Source organism: Carcharodon carcharias (assembly GCF_017639515.1).
Source record: "Carcharodon carcharias isolate sCarCar2 chromosome 36 unlocalized genomic scaffold, sCarCar2.pri SUPER_36_unloc_1, whole genome shotgun sequence".
Lineage (NCBI taxonomy): Eukaryota > Metazoa > Chordata > Chondrichthyes > Lamniformes > Lamnidae > Carcharodon > Carcharodon carcharias.
Window position 1 is genome coordinate 720,137 of NW_024470726.1, and position 19,543 is coordinate 739,679.

Genomic DNA, 19,543 nt, shown 5'->3' on the forward strand with positions numbered 1-19,543 from the left:
GGGAAGAGAGAGCGGGGGGGGAAGAGAGAGCGGGGGGGGGAAGAGAGAGCGGGGGGGAAGAGAGAGCGGGGGGGGGAAGAGAGAGCGGGGGGAAGAGAGAGCGGGGGGAAGAGAGAAGAGGGGGAAGGAGAGGGGGGGGAAAGAGAGGGGGGGAAAGAGAGGGGGGGGAAAGAGAGGGGGGGGAAAGAGAGGGGGGGGAAAGAGAGGGGGGGGAAAGAGAGGGGGGGGAAAGAGAGGGGGGGGGAAAGAGAGGGGGGGGGAAAGAGAGGGGGGGGAAAGAGAGGGGGGGGGAAAGAGAGGGGGGGGGAAAGAGAGGGGGGGGGAAAGAGAGGGGGGGGGAAAGAGAGGGGGGGGAAAGAGGGGGGGGGGAAAAGAGGGGGGGGGGAAAGAGAGGGGGGGGGAAAGAGAGGGGGGGGGAAAGAGAGGGGGGGGGAAAGAGAGGGGGGGGAAAGAGAGGGGGGGGAAAGAGAGGGGGGAAAGAGAGGGGGGAGGGGAAAGAGAGGGGGGGGAAAGAGAGGGGGGGAAAGAGAGGGGGGGAAAGAGAGGGGGGGGAAAGAGAGGGGGGGGAAAGAGAGGGGGGGAAAGAGAGGGGGGGAAAGAGAGGGGGGGAAAGAGAGGGGGGGGAAAGAGGGGGGGGAAAGAGGGGGGGGGAAAGAGGGGGGGGGAAGAGGGGGGGGGAAAGAGGGGGGGGGAAAGAGAGGGGGGGGAAGAGAGGGGGGGGAAAGAGAGGGGGGGGGAAAGAGAGGGGGGGGGAAAGAGAGGGGGGGGGAAAGAGAGGGGGGGGAAAGAGAGGGGGGGGGGAAAGAGAGGGGGGGGGGAAAGAGAGGGGGGGGGAAAGAGAGGGGGGGGGAAAGAGAGGGGGGGGGGAAAGAGAGGGGGGGGAAGAGGGGGGGGGGAAAGAGAGGGGGGGGGAAAGAGAGGGGGGGGAAAGAGAGGGGGGGGGAAAGAGAGGGGGGGGGAAAGAGAGGGGGGGGGAAAGAGAGGGGGGGGGGAAAGAGAGGGGGGGGGAAAGAGAGGGGGGGGGAAAGAGAGGGGGGGGGAAAGAGAGGGGGGGGGAAAGAGAAGGGGGGGGAAAGAGAGGGGGGGGGAAAGAGAGGGGGGGGGAAAGAGAGGGGGGGGGAAAGAGAGGGGGGGAAAGAGAGGGGGGGGAAAGAGAGGGGGGGGGAAAGAGAGGGGGGGGAAAGAGAGGGGGGGGGAAAGAGAGGGGGGGGGGAAAGAGAGGGGGGGGGGAAAGAGAGGGGGGGGGGAAAGAGAGGGGGGGGAAAGAGAGGGGGGGAAAGAGAGGGGGGGAAAGAGAGGGGGGGAAAGAGAGGGGGGGAAAGAGAGGGGGGGAAAGAGAGGGGGGGAAGAGAGGGGGGGAAAGAGAAGGGGGGAAAGAGAGGGGGGGAAAGAGAGGGGGGGAAAGAGAGGGGGGGAAAGAGAGGGGGGGAAAGAGAGGGGGGGGAAAGAGGGGGGGGGAAAGGGAAAGAGGGGGGGGGAAGAGAGGGGGGGGGAAGAGAGGGGGGGGGAAAGAGAGGGGGGGGGAAAGAGAGGGGGGGGGAAAGAGAGGGAGGGGGGAAAGAGAGGGAGGGGGGAAGAGAGGGGGGGGGAAGAGAGGGAGGGGGGAAGAGAGGGAGGGGGGGAAGAGAAGGGAGGGGGGGAAGAGAGGGAGGGGGGGAAGAGAGGGGGGGGGGAAGAGAGGGAGGGGGGAAGAGAGGGGGGGGGAAAGAGGGGGGGGGGAAAGAGAGGGGGGGGGAAAGAGAGGGGGGGGGAAAGAGAGGGGGGGGAAAGAGAGGGGGGGGGAAAGAGAGGGGGGGGGAAAGAGAGGGGGGGGAAAGAGAGGGGGGGGAAAGAGAGGGGGGGGGAAAGAGAGGGGGGGGGGAAAGAGAGGGGGGGGGGAAGAGAGGGGGGGGGAAGAGAGGGGGGGGGGAAAGAGAGGGGGGGGAAAGAGAGGGGGGGGGAAAGAGAGGGGGGGGGAAAGAGAGGGGGGGGGAAAGAGAGGGGGGGGAAAGAGAGGGGGGGGAAAGAGAGGGGGGGGAAAGAGAGGGGGGGGAAAGAGAGGGGGGGGAAAGAGAGGGGGGGGAAAGAGAGGGGGGGGAAAGAGAGGGGGGGGAAAGAGAGGGGGGGGAAAGAGAGGGGGGGGAAAGAGAGGGGGGGGAAAGAGAGGGGGGGGAAAGAGAGGGGGGGGAAAGAGAGGGGGGGGGAAAGAGAGGGGGGGGAAAGAGAGGGGGGGGAAAGAGAGGGGGGGGAAAGAGAGGGGGGGGAAAGAGAGGGGGGGGAAAGAGAGGGGGGGGAAAGAGAGGGGGGGGAAAGAGAGGGGGGGGAAAGAGAGGGGGGGGAAAGAGAGGGGGGGGAAAGAGAGGGGGGGGAAAGAGAGGGGGGGGAAAGAGAGGGGGGGAAAGAGAGGGGGGGGAAAAGAGAGGGGGGGGGAAGAGAGGGGGGGGGGAAAGAGAGGGGGGGGGAAAGAGAGGGGGGGGGAAAGAGAGGGGGGGGGGAAAGAGAGGGGGGGGAAAGAGAGGGGGGGGAAAGAGAGGAGGGGGGAAAGAGGGGGGGGGGGAAAGAGAGGGGGGGGGAAAGAGAGGGGGGGGGAAAGAGAGGGGGGGGGAAAGAGAGGGGGGGGGAAGAGAGGGGGGGGGGAAGAGAGGGGGGGGGGGAGAGAGGGGGGGGGGGGAAGAGAGAGGGGGGGAAGAGAGAGGAGGGGGAAGAGAGAGGGGGGGGAAGAGAGGGGGGGAAGAGAGGGGGGGAAGAGAGAGGGGGGGGAAGAGAGAGGGGGGGGAAGAGAGAGGGGGGGAAGAGAGAGGAGGGGGAAGAGAGAGGGGGGGGAAGAGAGAGGGGGGGAAGAGAGGGGGGGGGAAGAGAGGGGGGGGGAAGAGAGGGGGGGAAGAGAGAGGGGGGGGGAAGAGAGAGGGGGGGGAAGAGAGAGGGGGGGGAAGAGAGAGGAGGGGGAAGAGAGAGGAGGGGGAAGAGAGAGGAGGGGGAAGAGAGAGGGGGGGGAAGAGAGAGGGGGGGGGAAGAGAGAGGGGGGGGGAAGAGGGGGGGGGAAGAGAGGGGGGGGGAAGAGAGGGGGGGGAAGGGGGGGGGGAAGAGGGGGGGGGAAGGGGGGGGGGAAGAGAGGGGGGGGAAGACAGGGGGGGGGAAGACAGGGGGGGGGAAGACAGGGGGGGGAAGACAGGGGGGGGAAGAGAGAGGGGGGGGGAAGAGAGAGGGGGGGGGAAGAGAGAGGGGGGGGGAGAGAGAGGGGGGGGAAGAGAGAGGGGGGGGAAGAGAGAGGGGGGGGAAGAGAGAGGGGGGGGAAGAGAGAGGGGGGGGAAGAGAGAGGGGGGGGAAGAGAGAGGGGGGGGAAGAGAGAGGGGGGGGAAGAGAGAGGGGGGGAAGAGAGAGAGAGGGGGGGAAGAGAGAGAGAGGGGGGGAAGAGAGAGGGGGGGAAGAGAGAGGGGGGGAAGAGAGAGGGGGGGGGAAGAGAGAGAGGGGGGGAAGAGAGAGGGGGGGGAAGAGAGAGGGGAGGGAAGAGAGAGCGGGGGGAAGAGAGAGCGGGGGGAAGAGAGAGCGGGCGGGGGAAGAGAGAGGGGGGGAAGAGAGAGGGGGGGGAAGAGAGAGGGGGGGGAAGAGAGAGGGGGGGGAAGAGAGAGGGGGGGGAAGAGAGAGGGGGGGGAAGAGAGAGGGGGGGGAAGAGAGAGGGGGGGGAAGAGAGAGGGGGGGGAAGAGAGAGGGGGGGGAAGAGAGAGGGGGGGGAAGAGAGAGGGGGGGGAAGAGAGAGGGGGGGGAAGAGAGAGGGGGGGGAAGAGAGAGGGGGGGGAAGAGAGAGGGACGGGTTTAGGGGCAGTAAGGTGAGGGGGATGGGAGTGGAGAAGGAGATTTCTTAGAGAGGGTTGTGCAGAAGCGTCACTTACTTGGCAAGGGTAATAAGGCCGACATTGTTCTCGGGGTTGCTCCGTGTTTTGGAATGGCAGACAATGTTGACGGCATCTTGCTGTGCCTGCAGCCTGGTTGGCAGGAAGTCCCCATTCCTCATGTACTCGCTGTTGTCGACGCTGTGATTGGGGGGGACGGAGGGGGGGGGGGACATAGGGGAGAAACGGCGGTTAGAAAGCAGCGCAGGCTCAGAGGGCAGGAACGCAGCAGCTCGGCGGCTGCTCGCTATGCCTGTCAGGATTTTCCCTCCCTCGCCACCTTAGCAACAGGAGGAGGCCATTCAGCCCCTCCAGCCTAATGGACCATTCCATTAGATCCCGGCTGACCTACAATGCAACTCGTGCCCTCCTTGGCTCCACACCCTATACCGGACAAACATCGACCAATCAAGTCTTGACCATTTGCAACTGATCTCCCCCTCCCACCCCCAAAACATCCACAGCCTTTCTGGGGAAGGAAAATTCCGGACTTCCATTCTCCTTTCTGTTTTTAAAAAAAAATTCATTGACAGGATGTGGGTGTCGCTGGCAAGTCCAGCACCTGCTGCCCATCCCTAATTGCCCCTTGAACTGAGTGGCCTTGCTCAGCCATTTCAGAGGGGCGGGTAAGTGTCCACCACATGGCTGTGGGTGTGGAGTCACATGTAGGCCAGACCGGGTAAGGACGGCAGATTTCCCTCCCCTAAAGGGGGCATTAGTCACCCAGATGGGTTTTTATGACAATCGATGATGGCTGCCATGGTCACCATGACTGAGACTAGCTTCAATTCCAGGTTTTATTTAATTCAAGTTTAATTCCACCAGCTGCCGTGGTGGGATTTGAATCCGTGTCCCCAGAGCATTAGCCTGGGCCTCTGGATTACGAACCCAGAGACATTACCACTGTACCATCACCCCAGGCCGTTCAATTCCCTTGGCTGTGTTACAGAAAGAAGCTATCCATTCAAACCGAATTGGGTTCTCAAGCATCCAACAACATTTCCACTGGGCAGGAGGGTTGGTAACCAGAGGGACGCAGGTTGAAGAGAATCGGGAAAAGAACCAGGGGTTGGGGGAGATGAGGAGAATTTTTCATTTAAAAACACAGCCCGAGTTGTTGTGATCTGGAAGGTGCTGCCTGAAAGGGCAGTGGAAGCAGGTGCAATATGAACTTTCAAAAGGGAAATGGGATAAATACTTGGAAAGGGAAACATTTGCAGGGCTATGGGGGGGAAAGAAAGAGTGGGGCTAAGTGGATAGCTGTTTCAAAAATGGTGGGCAGTAAGGGGCAGGATGGGCCGAAGGCCTTGTTTCTGTGCTGTATAACTATGACTAATGGCCCCCTCCTGTGCCACATCATTCTAGGATCTGAACACAGATGCCCGAGATAGGAGTGTGCAGCCGTGTAGGGAGTTGGGCGACCCCCTCCATCACTAAATGACAGCATCTGCCTGTGGGGCTGTCTGTCAGTCGTGGTCAGTGCCTCGCAGAGTGGAGGGGATGGAAGAAACTTCAAGGCCAGGGGGGGTTCCCTAGGCAGTCCGAGAGGTGAAAAGCGAGCCACAGCTACGTGGGTGTGGGATAACAGTTACCCCTTGTGCTGTCACTGCTGAGCACTCGCAGACTCAGACACAGGGTCACTGTTCAAAACACCCACACGCTGTCACATCACAGGGAGCTGCAACAAGCAACCACAAAGGACAAACAGTTTGTCCCCCTCCCTCTGTTCTGTTCTGCTTGTTCCAGTTTATGCTCAAGCCAGGCACCCCCCCCCCCACCCCCCCATACAACTTTGGCTCCCAGCCTCTGCTCCAGGAGGGAGCAGCTAGGACAGAGCACAACACCATTCTGCTGCCCTCGATGCCGGCTCCCAGCTCGATTTACTGGCGACAATTGTTTTCTCCTCGTGTGGCTGAGTGCCAAGGGATCAAAAGCTCGGTCTGAGAGGCTGGCTTTCTGGGAGTGTCTTAAACGAGGAAGGGAGTTCCAGAGCTCGGGGGGGGGTGGGAGTGGGGGCGGCTGTGGTGCAGGACTGGAGGAGGTTACTTGCATGGGGGGAGGGGGGGTTGGAAGGAGCCGTGTCCCCTGGGTTCATGTGAGGGAGGGCAACCCAGGGTCATGTCATGGGGGGGAGCCACTGGGTTCATGTTAGGAGTGGGGGTGGCGACCCCCGGGTTTATGTTGGGGGGGGGGGCGACCCCCGGGTTTATGTTGGGGGGGGGGAAACGATCCCCGGGTTTATCTTGGGGGGGTAACGACCCCCGGGTTTATCTTGGGGGGGGGAAACGACCCCCGGGTTTATGTTGGGGGCGGGGAACGACCCCTGGGTTTATGTTGGGGGGGGGGCGACCCCCGGGTTTATGTTGGGGGGGGGGAAACGATCCCCGGGTTTATCTTGGGGGGGTAACGACCCCCGGGTTTATGTTGGGGGGGAGGAACGACCCCCGGGTTTATGTTGGGGACGGGGAATGACCTCCGGGTTTATGTTGGGGGGGGGGGAACGACCCCCGGGTTTATGTTGGGGGGGGGGGGAACGACCCCCGGGTTTATGTTGGGGGGGGAACGACCAGCGGGTTTATGTTGGGGGGGGTGAACGACACCCGGGTTTATGTTGGGGGGGGGGAACGACCCCCGGGTTTATGTTGGGGGGGGGGAACGACCCCCGGGTTTATGTTGGGGGGGTGGGAAACGACCCCCGGGTTTATGTTGGGGGGGAACGACCCCTGGGTTTATGTCGGGGGGGAACGACCCCTGGGTTTATGTCGGGGGGGGGGGGGGGCGACACCGGGTTTATGTTGGGGGGGACGACACCGGGTTTATGTTGGGGGGGGAACGACACCGGGTTTATGTTGGGGGGGGAACGACCCCTGGGTTTATGTTGGGGGGGGAACGTCCCCTGGGTTTATGTTGGGGGGGCAACGACCCCTGGGTTTATGTTGGGGGGGCAACGACCCCCGGGTTTATGTTGGGGGGGCAACGACCCCCGGGTTTATGTTGGGGGGGCAACGACCCCCGGGTTTATGTTGGGGGGGCAACGACCCCCGGGTTTATGTTGGGGGGGCAACGACCCCCGGGTTTATGTTGGGGGGGCAACGACCCCCGGGTTTATGTTGGGGGGGCAACGACCCCCGGGTTTATGTTGGGGGGGCAACGACCCCCGGGTTTATGTTGGGGGGGCAACGACCCCCGGGTTTATGTTGGGGGGGCAACGACCCCCGGGTTTATGTTGGGGGGGGCGACACCGGGTATATGTTGGGGGGGGGGGGACGGACGTCCCCCGTGTTCGGGACCGGCGATGACTCAGGAGATTCGGCTCCGCTGCCCCGACCCCCGAGGCTCCAGGGGAGGCGACTGATTCCTCCTCCGGCGGCGACCGCCACCTCCCACACTCCGGGGCCCGGGCCTCGGCCTCTCCGCCTCTCCCTTCCCCCGCCCCCTCTTACCAGACCATCGTACTCTCCAACACCATCTTGACGGACCTTCGTAACTGCCCTCCTCCTTCTCCCCGCCGCCAGCAACAACACCTCCCAATGGCTCCTGCCGCGCGGCGCCCGCCCAATCACCGCCCGCCTTACTGCTGGTGGGCGGTGCGGCCGCCGCGTTGACGTCACCAAGCCCGCCCACACCACAGGCGCCGCGCTGACGTCACCACGGCTTCTCCATCTCTCACTCTCACCCCAATCGCGCAGGCGCCCCGTCCCCCACGCCCGCCCAATCAACGCCCGCCTTGCTGCTGTTTGGGGCGGGGCAAGTTGTGCCGACACCTCGTTGGCGTCACAACGCCCGCCCAGTCACCGCCCCGCGCCGGCGTCCCCACACTCGCCCAATCACCTTGGGCGCCGCGCTGACGTCACGGCGCCCGCCCAGCCCGCCGCATGCCGGGAGATGTAGTCCTCTTCTCCCTCTCATCCATAACATTCGCCTGTGAAAACAGACAGGTGTGGGTGACGTGATAACTGCCTGTATAGTCACTCCCTCCTGCCAGTCACAGTCATGTGATGTATTGCGGGAGCTCTGACCAATGAGGTGCTAGCGTAGGCAATCAGTTGGGGGCAGGGCTTCCCAATGCTAAAAATGTCTGCTCCATAGAGTCATCAACTTCCTGAACCTCACCCTATTACTGTGAATAAATCAAACTTCAAAACAACAAAAAAAACCAGCTGTTTGGAAGAATCGACTCTTACCATGCTAATATTGAAGATTGGAGCCGGCATGCTGAGCGCCTCGGACTTTACTGTCTAGCAAATTAAATAGCCGCCAAAGAAAAGTGGAGAGCGATCCTCTTAAGTATACGCGGCAGTAAATCATATAACTTGATTCGCAACCTGACTGCCCAGAGTGCGCCCAATTCCAAGTCATAAAGCGAATTAACGGACCTAGTGAAAACACACTTCCAGCCGAAGGCCTTCGTGACAATGCAGCGCTTCAAATTCAATTGAAGAGTTCAGACCCTGGGAGAGTCCATTGCAGCCTATGTAAGCGAGCCTCAAGCAGTTAACAGAACACTTTGGAGATGTTTTAAATGATACGCGGTGGGACCGACTGGTAGGTGGAGTCAAGGACGACGCTATTCAGCGCTGATCGCTCGCCGAGGTCAATATCGATTTTAAACGCGCCCTCGAAATCTCCCTCGCCATGGAAAGTGCTGCGAGAGACTCACAGGCTTTGCAACACATGGATAATGACGGCTTACTTCATGTTGGGCAGGAAGCTGCCGCCGAGCGTGGCATGAAAGCCAGACCTGCAGAATTAAAACACGATTCAATGGCCACCGTGAGAAACATTAAGAAGCCTAACAGAGACTCTTCATCATTGGTTTCAGGACAAAATTGATATAGATGTGGAGATGACCACGGAGCAGATACCTGTAAATTCAAAGAGGCAGAATGTCATTACTGTCATAAGAAGGGTCACGTAGTTAGGTAATGCAGGACAAAGTTGAAGCAGTCTGCAAAACAGCAAACATGATAGAAGTAGCAGGTACAGCAAAGGCTGAAGCTGCTGCTCCTGATGTTCACTCCTTATATAATGTGATTGCTGTGAAGACTGAGCCTATTATGGTGATAATACAAGTGAATGAGAAGCCACTGACAATGGAAGTGAATATTAGTGCCTCAACTACAGTGGTTGGAGAGCACACTTTCAGGTATATTAATGAAGGAAGACAGCCAATGAACTTGGAGCAGACAAACGCTAATTTAAGAACTTACATGGGATAATCTATTCAAGTAAAGGGCATCACCACTCTCCCGGTCTCTTACAGACAGCCCAGCTGCATGTAATAATAGTGAAAGGAGAGGGACCCAGTCCTTTAGGTCAGGATTGGCTACAGAAGATCAAATTCGACTGGTCTGAGAAATTTCACCTAAAATCAAATGGAATCCCAGAACTTCTAAGGAAATACAACATGTGGGTCTCGGGGTGAGTTAGGAAAGTGCTAGGACCTTCACGTGCTACAGGGATCTCTCAGGTCTAAGTCTGTTCTCCTGGAAAATTATGATGAGAAGCCAAGATGAATTTAATGCCATTCTCAACAAACTGAAGGAACAGTTGACAGAGGAGACTCAACAATGTTCATTAGTCCAGGAAGGAGGCTAAGAGACACAAGAAAGAGACTGAAGAACCAGCTGAAGGAAGCAAAAGAGGCCTTGAAAGGAAAAGTGCTGGAACTTTCCAAGATGTGAGTGGATAATGAAGCCATGAGTAGCACAATTGCAGAACTGGAGAAAGGGAAATGCCAAACTAACAAAGTCCCCCAAAGCAATTAACGGTAAGGGTACGAACGTTACAGAACGTGTTCTGGAAGGATTGTCACAGAGACTGGCCCACTATCTTTCCAAGTACAAGTGGGAGATAGAATCGTCCGTAAGCACGTAGATCACATCCGTGCCAGAGAGACATTCCAACTATTAACCAATTGACCTGTGATTAACATTGGACCGTCGATTTCGGAGGTGTGTGATCGGCCTAGAATAGACATTCCAGATTGCCATAGCACACAGGGCTACGGGCCAAGTGCTGGAAAATGGAATTAGGATAGGGGCTTGATGGCCGACACAGACACGATGGGCCGAAGGGCCTGTTTCTGTGCTGTATAACTCTTAAGTTTCAGAAAAATTGCCAAATGCCGAACTGCCCCGATCCGATGACGCATCTCTCAGTGCAGCTCCTGATCCTGTCGATCCTGTTGAGGAACCTCCAGTGATAGAGCTACGCCGCTCTAGCCGTATAAGAGCACCTCAGAGACTTGATTTATAATCACCTGAAATTGTATATATGTTTGCGGGATTGCTTAAATGTTTTTCCTTTAAGAGCAATTATAAAAAAACTAAAGGGGGAGGGAATGTGGGAACTGGATGTGTAGTCACTCCCTCCTTCCAATCACGGGCCACGTGATGTATTGTGGTGGCGGGGGGGGGGGGGGGGGGGGGGGGGATGCTCAGACCAGCAATCAGTGGGGCGGAGCTTTTCCTTTGAGAGATCTTATCGAGCGTGCGAGTGCTAAAAATGTCTCTCGTAATAAAGTTTAACTGAATGTCAATGAAACTAGTCTGCTCCATAGAGTCATCATAGGTGATTAGTTGTGTTTTTTTGTAGACGAGTTAAAGAGCTGCCATCCTTTAAGTAACAACCGGTCCCAACAGCCTCAGCGGGAGAACAGTGCCCATTGCACACCAGGCTGCCAGGAGCTGTAGTTTCTAATTGATTCTCAGCACATAGAGAGGTCAACAAGTTATCAAAATGCCTGACTCTCAGCCTGTGGCATCTCAGTTTCAATATTATTTAATAATAGAAACATGATTACTAATGTCGTTGAACTCCAAGGGTTTTCTTGTGCTCCCTAGAGTGCTTTCAGAGGGAGAGAGGGGTCTACTTACTTTCCAGAGAGCTGGTTACTTACATATAACGTCCAACAGGTTGCTGCTGTTTATCCTCCAGCCTTGGCTTAATGAGGTTTAATGATGACATATCAGCTGAAAACCAGTGATTTTATACATACAGCAATCAGACGAGAGACCAGTCAATGTGTTTTTTAAGTTGGCTTATTCAGAAGAATATTGGGTCGGATTAATAACAGAAAGTGCTGGGTAAAACTCAGCAGGTCAGGCAGCATTGGTGGAGAGAGAAACAGAGTTAACGTTTCGAGTCCAATGTGACTTCTTTGGACTCTTCTCCTGGGTCCCAAAGAAGATTCATAGAAGGTTCATGGCACAGGAAGAGGCCACTCAGCCCGTCGGGCCTGTGTCGGTCAGAAAAACAAGCCACCCAGCCTAATCCCACTTTCCAGCATTTGGTCTGTACCCCTGCAGGTGACAGTTCTTGAGGTACATATCCAGACATCTTTTAAATGAGTTGAGGGTTTCTGCTTCTACTGCCCTTTCTGGCAGTGAGTTCCAGACCCACACAACCTTCTGGGTGACAATGTTTTTACTCATCTCCCCTCTAACCTTTCTACCAATCACTTTAACTCTACATCCCCTAGTCACTGACCTCTCTGCCAGGGTAAATAAGCCCTTCCCATCCACTCTATCCAGGCCCCCTCACAATTTTGTACATCTCAATCAAATCTCCCCTCAGCCTCCTCTGTTCCAGGGAGAACAACCTCAGCCTATCCAATCTTTCCTCATAGCTGCAACTTTCCAGTCCTGGCAACATCCTTGTCAATCTCCTCTGTACCCTCTCTAAAGCAATTCCATCCTTTCTATACTGAGGTGACCGGAACTGCACATGATACTCAAGTTGTGGCCTAACTAATGATTTATGCAGTTCCAGCACAACCTCCCTGCTCTTATATACCTCGGCTAATAAAGGAAAGGATTTCATTTACCTTCTTAACCACCTTATCGACCTGTCCTGCTACCTTCAGGGATCTGTGGACATTCACTCCAAGTTCCCTCACTTCCTCTACACCTCTCAGTATCCTCCCATTTGTTGTGGATTCCTTTGCAATGTTTGACCTCCCCCCCCACCCCCCCAATGCATCACCTCACACTTCACTGGGTTGAATTCCATTACCACCTTTTTGCCCTCCTGACCGGTCCATTGATATCTTCTTGCAGTCTGCAGCTGTCTTCCTCACTATCAACCATTTGATCATTATCCCTACATTTATGTCCAAATCATTAATATATAATCACAAAAAGCAGGGGACCTAGTACGGAGCACTGTAGAACCCCACTGGAAATAGCCTTCAATACCCATCAATAATTATCCTTTGTTTCCTGCCAATGAACCAATTTTGCCTCCAGCTTGCTACATTCCCCTGGATCCCATGGGCTTTTTTTTTAAACCAGTTTGTCATGTGGGACCTTGTCAAAAGCCTTGTTTAAAAACCATGTAGACCACATCAACTACACTACCCTCATCAATCCTCCTTGATCCTTCCTCAAAAAACTTCAATCAAGTTAGAGAGACGCAGCATGGTCATATTAGACTCGAAATCATAACTCTGTTTCTCGCCCCGCAGATGCTGCCAGACCTGAGTTTTTCCAGCCTTTCTGCTTTTATTTCAGATTTCCAGCATCTGCAGTACTTTGCTTTAATTTGGGCTAAGATCAAGGTTGCCAACTCTGGCTGACAGTATCCCTAGTGGTTTCGTCACCAACACCAGCCTTCAATCACTCCACCACCTCCCCCGCGCCCCCCACCCCCCCGGCCCCAAGTCAAATGGTCTGTCCCCTCCCACACTATCTAGATTCAAACATACAAATTCGGAGCAGGAGTAGGCCACTCAGCCCCTCGAGTCTGCTCCACCATTCAATAAGATCATGGCTGATCTGAATGTAGCCTCCCATCTATCTGCAGCAACCTTTCACCCCATTGTTTATCAAGAATCTATCTAGCTCTGCCTTAAAACCATTCAAAGGCTCTGCTTACCCTGCTTTTTCTATATACGATGGAGTTTAGAAGGATGAGGGGGGGATCTGATTGAAACTTACAGAATACTGAAAGGCCTGGATAGAGTGGACGTGGGGAAGAAGTTTCCATTAGTAGGAGAGACTAGGACCCAAGGGCACAGCCTCAGAGTAAAGGGAAGACCTTTTAGAACAGAGATGAGAAGAAACTTCTTTAGCCAGAGAGTGGTGAATCTATGGAATTCATTGCCACAGAAGGCTGTGGAGGCCAGGTCATTGAGTGTATTTAAGACCGAGATAGATAGGTTCTTGACTGGTAAGGGGATCAAAGATTACGGGGAGAAGGCGGGAGACTGGGGTTGAGAAACTTACCAGCCATGATTGAATGGCAGAGCAGACTCGATGGGCCGAATGGCCTAATTTCTGCTCCGATGTCTTACGGTCTTTTTGAGGAAGGGCATTCCAAAGACTCGCAACCCTCTGAGAAAATATTTTTCATCTCTGCCTTAAAAGTGACCCTTTTTAAACAGTGACCCCCTAGTCCTAGATTCTCCCACAAGGGGAAACATCCTCTCCACATCCCCCCTGTCAAGACCCCACAGGATTTTATATGTTTCAATCAAGTTGCCTCTTACTTTTCTAAACTCCAGCAGATACAAGCCCAGCCTGTCCAGCCTTTTCTCAAAAGACAACCCATCCATTCCAGGTACTAGTCTGGTAAACCTTCTCAGAAAGGGGGTGGGGATGGGGGAGGGAGCTCACGACCTAAAGTTGTTGAATTCAATATTCAGTCCGGAAGGCTGTAAAGTCCCTAGTCGGAAGATGAGGTGTTGTTCCTCCAGTTTGCGTTGGGCTTCACTGGAACAATGCAGCAAGCCAAGGACAGACATGTGGGCAAGAGAGCAGGGTGGAGTGTTAAAATGGCAAGCGACAGGGAGGTTTGGGTCATTCTTGCGGACAGACCGCAGGTGTTCTGCAAAGCGGTCGCCCAGTTTACGTTTGGTCTCTCCAATGTAGAGGAGACCACATTGGGAGCAACGAATGCAGTAGACTAAGTTGGGGGAAATGCAAGTGAAATGCTGCTTCACTTGAAAGGAGTGTTTGGGCCCTTGGACGGTGAGGAGAGAGGAAGTGAAGGGGCAGGTGTTGCATCTTTTGCGTGGGCATGGGGTGGTGCCATAGGAGGGGGTTAAGGAGTAGGGGGTGATGGAGGAGTGGACCAGGGTGTCCCGGAGGGAGCGATCCCTACGGAATGCCGATAAGGGGGGTGAAGGGAAGATGTGTTTGGTGGTGGCATCATGCTGGAGTTGGCGGAGGATGATCCTTTGAATGCGGAGGCTGGTGGGGTGATAAGTGAGGACAAGGGGGACCCTATCATGTTTCTGGGAGGGAGGAGAAGGCGTGAGGGCAGATGCGTGGGAGATGGGCCGGACACGGTTGAGGGCCCTGTCAACGACCGTGGGTGGAAAACCTCAGTTAAGGAAGAAGGAGGACATGTCAGAGGAACTGTTTTTGAAGGTAGCATCATCAGAACAGATGCGACGGAGGCGAAGGAACTGAGAGAATGGGATGGAGTCCTTACAGGAAGCGGGGTGTGAGGAGCTGTAGTCGAGATAGCTGCGGGAGTCGGTGGGTTTGTAATGGATATTGGTGGACAGTCTATCACCAGAGATGGAGACAGAGAGGTCAAGGAAGGGAAGGGAAGTGTCAGAGATGGACCACGTGAAAATGATGGAGGGGTGGAGATTGGAAGCAAAATTAATAAATTTTTCCAAGTCCCGACGAGAGCATGAAGCCGCACCGAAGTAATCATCGATGTACCGGAGAAAGAGTTGTGGAAGGGGGCCGGAGTAGGACTGCAACAAGGAATGTTCCACATACCCCATAAAGAGACAGGCATAGCTGGGGCCCATGCGGGTACCCATAGCCACACCTTTTATTTGGAGGAAGTGAGAGGAGTTGAAGGAGAAATTGTTCAGTGTGAGAACAAGTTCAGCCAGACGGAGAGTAGTGGTGGATGGGGATTGTTCGGACCTCTGTTCGAGGAAGAAGCTAAGGGCCCTCAGACCATCCTGGTGGGGGATGGAGGTGTAGAGGGATTGGACGTCCATGGTGAAGAGGAAGCGGTTGGGACCAGGGAACTGGAGATTGTTGATGTGACGTAAGGTGTCAGAGGAATCACGGATGTAGGTGGGAAGGGACTGGACAAGGGGAGAGAGAAGGGAGTCAAGATAAGGAGAAATGAGTTCTGTGGGGCAGGAGCAAGCTGAGACGATCGGTCTACCGGGGCAGTTCTGTTTGTGGATTTTGGGTAGGAGATAGAAGCGGGCTGTCCGAGGTTGGGCGACTATCAGGTTGGAAGCTGTGGGAGGAAGATCCCCATAGGAGATGAGGTCAGTGACAGTCCTGGAAACAATGGCTTGATGTTCAGTGGTGGGGTCATGGTCCAGGGAGAGGTAGGAGGAAGTGTCTGCGAGTTGACGCTCAGCCTCCACGAGGTAGAGGTCAGTGCGCCAGACAATGGCTATCTGTACCTCGTCTGTCCTGCTTTCTACCCTTAATTAGCACATTCCTTAGATAATATCACCACCTTCAACACCTCTTTGTTCTTTTGTCTGTGACACCTTTTGCTTATCTCCACCTTATATTTCAACCCTTTCCTATTTTTACCTAGTTCTGTTGAAGGGTCATGAGGACTCGAAACGTCAACTGTGCTCTTCTCCACCGATGCTGCCAGACCTGAGTTTTTCCAGGTATTTGTTTTTGTCTCTGGATTACTAGCCCAGCGACAATGCCACTACATCATCGCCTCCCACTAATTTAAAGGGGAAGCTGGATAAACACATGGGGGAGAAAGGGATAGAAGGATATGCTGATGGAGTGAGATGAAAGTGGGGGGGTTGGGGGTGGGAGAGGAGGCCCGTGTGGAGCAGAAAATACTGATACAGGCAGAGGAACTGTCGATTGTGTGTCATATTATGAATTGGCGAGTTCAAAAACACTTTTGCAAATTATACATTTTAAAAATATTTCAGAGGGTGTGGGCGCCACTGGCTAGGACAGCACTTTTACTGCCCATCCCTAATTGCCCCAGAGAAGGTGGTGGCGAGGCCTCTGCCAGTTAACCAGCTGATTCACATCCGTTTCTCATATTCAATAAAGTCAGACAGAGACACGTGTGTATTTAGGTAAACTGTCCATTTATATACAGATAGATACAAAGTCAATGGCAAGTTAGATATTTAAATTTTCACAAATGCAAAAGAATCTTTTCTTGAAACAAAAGACACGTTCAGGCTAAACCTGCTTTATTGCAGTCTTACTGTACATAATAACAGGGGCAGTCTCATCGACCACAGGCCCATTAAACAAGGGGCAGTTAAAATCAGATTTCAAGACATGTGGCATTAAATTTCTCTCCTCACTCGATTGTGGGGGGGGGGGGGGGGGAGAGAGACACTGCCCCTCGAATCAGCTGCCAACCTCCCCTCCCCACCATACAATAACACCCCCCACCCCCGCCCCACACCCCTACCGATGCCTATTTGGAACCTGCGGGCACAACTGAAAAGGGCGTTGCTGTCAGCAAGCCAGGACCACGGTTGGCAAAGGTAAAACAATCCCTAGCTTATTTCTCCCCGTTAAATCCGGGTGGGCACCGGGTAGACGAGCGGGGCTGGCTCCCCACCGCCCCCCCCCTCCTCTAACCCGACCGGACCACCCCCTCGCGTGCTGACCCAGTTAAACTCAGAGGGGTGATGCCCACTGGCCTCTCAAGGAGTGAGATTATCAGATTTAGACGGGGATGGTGCAGCAGGCAGGACTGGCAGTGTCTCCCGCTGGCAGTCTGGGCAGGGAGATATGGTCAAAGCCCCCAAAGGGTAAATCGCGAGGCAGAAACGACAGAAAGAGGTCACTTTACTTGGCACATGTTTAACACTTATAACCCCGAAGCTTGTAAATAAAGCATTCTGCATTCATATTGAATAAAAAATAACTTTAGCTTGCTACATTCACACAGCAGCTGGATGGGGAAAAAGCCTCAAGTTATGAAGCTGTTTCATTTCTCACCCCCAATAGCCTCCCGCTCTCCGAAAGCCAAGAGAGAAAGAGAGAGAGAGAGCCTTCACTTCATACTCTGTAGTGAATTGGCACAAATGGCACAACTGGAATATTGTCAAGGGGCATGGCTGGGGGGGGCAGTGGGGGGGTCATAGCACAGAACTGGATGCTGTAACTCAGCTTTAACAAACGAGGGGAACACATGTAAACATTAGATGCAAGTCTCGTGTCACAGAACGATGCAGAAGAGCAGAGCCATCGGCCCAGGCTGGCTCTTAAAGAGGAAAGGAGCTGAAGGGAAAGGCAAGGCAGCTGCAAACCAATGTCTTTCCCAGGCCCACGTCAGTGGATCCTGGCCAATTTCCCCCTCCATAGCCTAGGGTAGTGCTCAGGGCAATCCCTGCCAAATATGCTGGCACAGGCCCACTTCATGCCAGGCCAAAAAAAGGGCAAAAGACTGGCATTTTATGGCACATTCACAACCTCAGGGCATCCCAAAAGGTTTAGCAGCCAATGAAGTGCTTTTGAACAGTAGTCACTAATCCTAATGTAGGAATCGCAAGAACCAACTTGCACACAGCAAGCTCCCACAAATAATTTGATAATGACCAGATAGTTTTTAAGTAGCACTGGTTGAGGGGTGAATATTGTTTGACTGCGTGGGGCTTCACGGAAATCTCATGAAACCATCGAGGATTGTGGGAGGGCCGAAGCAGTTTTCTGACAGGCAGAGAGAGAGAGGCAGAGAGAGAGAGAGGCAGAGAGAGAGAGAGAGGCAGAGAGAGAGAGAGAGAGAGAGGCAGAGAGAGAGAGAGAGGCAGAGAGAAGAGAAATGTTGGTACAGAACTGATGGCTCCTATTTTGCCCACTGACTCTCCCTGTGAAGACACTGATGGGTGGCAAAGATGAGTGCAGACAACTAGCTATGTGCACTCCCCACCGTGGACTTAATGTTTGTTTTCATGTTCCCTCTTGATCTGTGTCGAATTAACAGAAGGGAGCGAGGCCCTTGTTTGCCTCTCACTCCTAACGCCCACCCTATTGGGTGGGGGTTGGTAAAGACAGCGTGACATGGGTCAAAGGTACCAGCCGCAACCTTGTAGGTCACTGGTGACCCACAGTATATTCAAGCACCAGGAGCATTGCATTCTCGTCTGACACTCACGTACCACGTCCGCTTCCAAACTGGGGTTACTGGACAGGGATCAGGAGTGGGAATTCTGGTCAGGGTTAACATCCTCCCTCTCTGGTCCAAGAGGTTAGATACAGAGTAAAGCTCCCTCTGCACTGTCCCCATCAAACACTCCCAGGAAAGGTACAGCACGGGGTTAGATACAGAGTAAAGCTCCCTCTACACTGTCGCCATCAAACACTCCCAGGACAGGTACAGCACGGGGTTAGATACAGAGTAAAGCTCACTCTACACTGTCCCCATCAAACACTCCCAGGACAGGTACAGCACAGGGTTAGATACAGAGTAAAGCTCCCTCTACACTGTCCCCATCAAACACTCCCAGGACAGGTACAGCACGGGGTTAGATACAGAGTAAAGCTCCCTCTACACTGTCCCCATCAAACACTCCCAGGACAGGTACAGCACAGGGTTAGATACAAAGTAAAGCTCCCTCTACACTGTCCCCATCAAACACTCCCAGGACAGGTACAGCACGGGGTTAGATACAGAGTAAAGCTCCCTCTACACTGTCCCCATCAAACACTCCCAGGACAGGTACAGCACGGGGTTAGATACAGAGTAAAGCTCACTCTACACTGTCCCCATCAAACACTCCCAGGACAGGTACAGCACAGGGTTAGATACAGAGTAAAGCTCCCTCTACACTGTCCCCATCAAACACTCCCAGGACAGGTACAGCACGGGGTTAGATACAGAGTAAAGCTCCCTCTACACTGTCCCCATCAAACACTCCCAGGACAGGTACAGTATGGGGTTAGATACGGAGTAAAGCTCCCTCTACACTGTCCCCATCAAACACTTCCAGGACAGGTACAGTATGGGGTTAGATACAGAGTAAAGCTCCCTCTACACTGTCCCCATCAAACACTTCCAGGACAGGTACAGCAAGGGCTTAGATAGAAAGTAAAAGTTCCCTCTACACTGTCCCCATCAAACACTCCCAGGAAAGGTACAGCACGGGGTTAGATACAGAGTAAAGCTCCCTCTACACTGTCCCCATCAAACACTCCCAGGACAGGTACAGCACAGGGTTAGATACAAAGTAAAGCTCCCTCTACACTGTCCCCATCAAACACTCCCAGGACAGGTACAGCACGGGGTTAGATACAGAGTAAAGCTCCCTCTACACTGTCCCCATCAAACACTCCCAGGACAGGTACAGCACGGGGTTAGATACAGAGTAAAGCTCACTCTACACTGTCCCCATCAAACACTCCCAGGACAGGTACAGCACAGGGTTAGATACAGAGTAAAGCTCCCTCTACACTGTCCCCATCAAACACTCCCAGGACAGGTACAGCACGGGGTTAGATACAGAGTAAAGCTCCCTCTACACTGTCCCCATCAAACACTCCCAGGACAGGTACAGTATGGGGTTAGATACGGAGTAAATCTCCCTCTACACTGTCCCCATCAAACACTCCCAGGACAGGTACAGCACGGGGTGAGATACAGAGTAAAGCTCCCTCTACACTGTCCCCATCAAACACTTCCAGGACAGGTACAGTATGGGGTTAGATACAGAGTAAAGCTCCCTCTACACTGTCCCCATCAAACACTTC

At 54.6% G+C, this 19,543-nt stretch overlaps 1 protein-coding gene across 1 annotated transcript in view; it reads right to left on the reverse strand.

Moving 5' to 3' along the window:
- The window catches only part of LOC121274313 (putative PIP5K1A and PSMD4-like protein), a 93,371-nt gene that overhangs the window by 20,843 nt on the left and 52,985 nt on the right, over nt 1-19,543 (reverse strand). The window contains exons 16-18 of the mRNA XM_041181556.1: nt 8,563-8,610; nt 7,313-7,420; nt 3,870-4,010 (exon numbers count right to left, since the gene is read on the reverse strand). Of these exons, the coding sequence (XP_041037490.1) occupies nt 3,870-4,010; nt 7,313-7,420; nt 8,563-8,610 (297 nt within the window). The remainder of the gene's footprint in view (nt 1-3,869; nt 4,011-7,312; nt 7,421-8,562; nt 8,611-19,543) is intronic.